General features: G+C 39.6%; 2 protein-coding genes across 2 annotated transcripts in view; one reads left to right on the top strand and one right to left on the bottom strand.

Annotated features, from left to right (window-relative positions):
* SARC_11196 (hypothetical protein) overlaps window positions 1–1,678 on the bottom strand; it is a gene marked incomplete at its 3' end in the record, with an annotated part of 3,149 nt that extends 1,471 nt beyond the window's left edge. Inside the window, exons 1-2 of the mRNA XM_014294723.1 lie at window positions 935–1,678; window positions 189–260 (exon numbers count right to left, since the gene is read on the bottom strand). Of these exons, the coding sequence (XP_014150198.1) occupies window positions 189–260; window positions 935–1,355 (493 nt within the window). The 5' untranslated portion in view covers window positions 1,356–1,678. The remainder of the gene's footprint in view (window positions 1–188; window positions 261–934) is intronic.
* Window positions 1,679–2,370: 692 nt separating this feature from the next.
* Window positions 2,371–3,224, top strand: part of SARC_11195 (hypothetical protein) — a gene marked incomplete at its 3' end in the record, with an annotated part of 2,344 nt that continues 1,490 nt past the window's right edge. Inside the window, exon 1 of the mRNA XM_014294722.1 lies at window positions 2,371–2,769. Coding sequence (XP_014150197.1) covers window positions 2,542–2,769 — 228 coding nt within the window. The 5' untranslated portion in view covers window positions 2,371–2,541. The remainder of the gene's footprint in view (window positions 2,770–3,224) is intronic.

Genomic DNA, 3,224 nt, shown 5'->3' with positions numbered 1-3,224 from the left:
TATTATTATATATATATATATATATATCTATATTATTATATACATCTATATATATATATATATATAAGTTTATATTGCGATTTATGCCCATTTACACACACTATTAACAATTTGTACACGTATGGAGGTCGTGATTGTTATAAATCAGGTTTGAAAGCATGTGACAAAGTGTAAAGATAGCAACTCACCACTCAAAGAGGGATATTCGAACCCCGCATCCTGTTCAAGTTCGTTCAAAAGGTCGTCTACACGGTCGGCATCTGTATTATTCACACAGGTTATGTTGGTGCCAAGATAGTTCTCACGAGTCATTCTAAACGGTTTGATCGTTTTGGTATACGAAATACAAAAGAGTATGATTTACGTTTCCTAATATACGGTGTAGAATGAGTTATTTTTGCTCATATATATCTTACTTCAACCGAAAAGCATATCTGTGTAACTGCTCCGAGCCACTGCCCCTCCCCAGATGAACAGCAACGTGATTGAGCCCTGGTACCTTTACGTTCTAATGTATTAAACACCTATGGGTGTGTATTCACTTGTAACTATAAGATGTAATATATCTGAAGCAATACATACACTGATGCAGTACATGTTAGTATTTATATATGTGTATCATAAATCATATGAACAATTCTGTCACGAGTCACGATACAACATCAAACTCATACCTAGTAGAAACTCCTCACTCCTACAACCAAATGACAATCACCCATAACTCTCCTTCAGATGAAGCTCAAATGGAATACTCTACCCATGTAATTTCACCTACTGCAATATACCACCCTATAATTACTGCCAAAGTACCTTACTGTGCCCTTATAATTAAATACAAAGTGTCCTGTAACCATAGCTGTTGCATACGTCCCCAACCACAGACAGACAAACAACAAGCAACAACACGCCCAATGAAATCCACAAAATGACCCACCTGAGTCCATATCGTCTGCACTATCGAAGTACTCGCTCTGAGACATCCCGTCATCGCGCTCCACTGATGAATCACTCCCAAATATGGAGATATCGTTCACCTCATGCGCATCAGTCCTATTCCTCGAAAACGAAGCATCTCCACGCGTGTCCTGTGATGCGTGCGTGTGCAGGTTCCCAGGCCTAACGCGCCTAATTGGTGCGTTCAGATGCGCTTGCTGACCGTGTACGCTATGGTAGTAGTGCATACCCGCTGTGCCTGTAGTTGTAGGCGTGCGATGATGCTGTGGGGTGGGTGTGGGGGTGAATGTACTGTCGTTTGGCCCTTGATCGCCATCGTCACTTTCGCTGAACTCGAGTCGTCTGGGCGGATCTCTGTGTGCCTGCGAGTTACCGTCAGGTGTACTGGGATAGCTTTTCATTGTATATAAGTATTTGTATGTTATTTTTTAACTATACACGTAATAATCCGCACCGTACGTGTGTGTGTGTTTGCGTGACTTGATTATATACTTATAATGTCCGTGGTCGATTGTGTGGCGTGTGTGTGTTGTTGCTTGGTTCTGTACTTCCAAATGTCCGTGGTCGTTTGTGTGGTTTGTCAAGTATGTAATGGCGCTGAGAATTTCGCCTTTCTTTTCCTTAGCGTGTGTTCGTGCAGTCTAACATGCGAAATAATGTGATACGATTTTATCCTACATTATGCAGTATGTACTATACGTTCTACTAGTAGAGTGTATGTATTTATTTTGCATCACGGAATATATTTATGTATACATAGGCTAGTAGAGTATGTATAGAGGGTAAGTGTGACTAGTATTCTCACTAACCATTGGTTGTGTAGTGGTAGCTAGTGAAAGTAATCTCACTAGTCATTGGTTAGTTCTGATAAATGTGTGACGTATACATACCGCTTCATTATACTGACCGGCCTCAAGGCTCAAGTCGGTGTCAATTTTGAACACAATACGACCAAAAAAAAATTCATAAAATTAAGCAAGATAGTACCATTACAGTCTTACACACACAAAACAGTACACGGTAGTTGAGGTTATTACTTATTAGTAGTAGGCTATGGATATTAAGGAACTTAGTCGACGTAAATAATTATGTAGAGACCGGAATATGCTCTAGTATCTCTAGCGTAGCGGCAAACTCGGATTGTTTTCATGCGTCAAGTTCTTGTCGCTGACTATAGGCCACTATCATTTTACTTGACAAATTACTTTCCAATAATGATGTCATCATAATGATGTCATATGTTCGCGTGGTCGTCTGAAACTGAAAGCGTTAAAACTTAAACCTCCCCCCCTGCTCCGACGAGTTTTATACGTTAACGTGACAGAAACTGCGAACATACATAAACTCTGTACGCGTTTATTTACATAATTTGTATATAAACAAGAAACAGCACTTCGCGAATTATTTGTGTGTGTTCGTGATACCAATATTAAACTTGCTGCGCGAGACTTTTACCCATCCATACACACATACTTGTGACGCTAAGTGTGTATAGCTGCACCATCAGCCTGCGCATTGTGGCTCTATTTTACTTAAGTTGCGTCGACGTTTGTATCTAGTAATAGACCAACGACTTCAAATTGCATCATGTCGTCCTCACTCCTTCGATTGAGAGCTGTTCCACTATCGGCCTATCGCGCGCCGCTGCATGCAGTAAGAAAGCATAGACCGCATCCATACAACACAAATACGCAGTACATATCACACCAACACGTGCGAAGCCTCTCAATATGGGAAAGGGCCACTACTTGGGTGAACGGTCCTGATACCAAGGCGCCGATACCGAAAAGAACAGATATAAATGGCAATACACTGGTATGCGTTACTATAGTATCAAATGATGGGTTTACTAAGACACATGCATCTAAAAACATAATAGTGGATGTGAGGGAAGATTATGTGCAGAGCTTCCCTATGAAGATGAGCAGACGTTTGGTGTATTTGCGTGAGCGATTTAATTTACTATTAGCACTGTATGAATACTTACACGTATATATATATCTCTAGTAGAAAAACGTCTACTTTACTACACATTGTTTGCTAAAGGGAAATTTAGCAATAAAGATGCCATCGAATATGTTTAATACATGATATAGTGTAACGTACTCGATTGACACATAATTGCTTCAACAAGTAATTATCACATCGCAACTTGGTAATTTATGGTTTAAGCTACATGGGCACGCAAAGATTTTAATTGGTGTATAATGTATTCGTATCTATCTAAGGCATTATAAAAATATTATGGAAAATTTTTGTAGATATGTATC

The sequence above is a fragment of the Sphaeroforma arctica genome, assembly GCF_001186125.1.
Source record: "Sphaeroforma arctica JP610 unplaced genomic scaffold supercont1.1567, whole genome shotgun sequence".
In the NCBI taxonomy this organism is placed as follows: domain Eukaryota; class Ichthyosporea; order Ichthyophonida; genus Sphaeroforma; species Sphaeroforma arctica.
The sequence above is the reverse complement of the archived record's forward strand: the minus strand, read 5'-3'. Positions and strand labels throughout refer to the sequence as shown.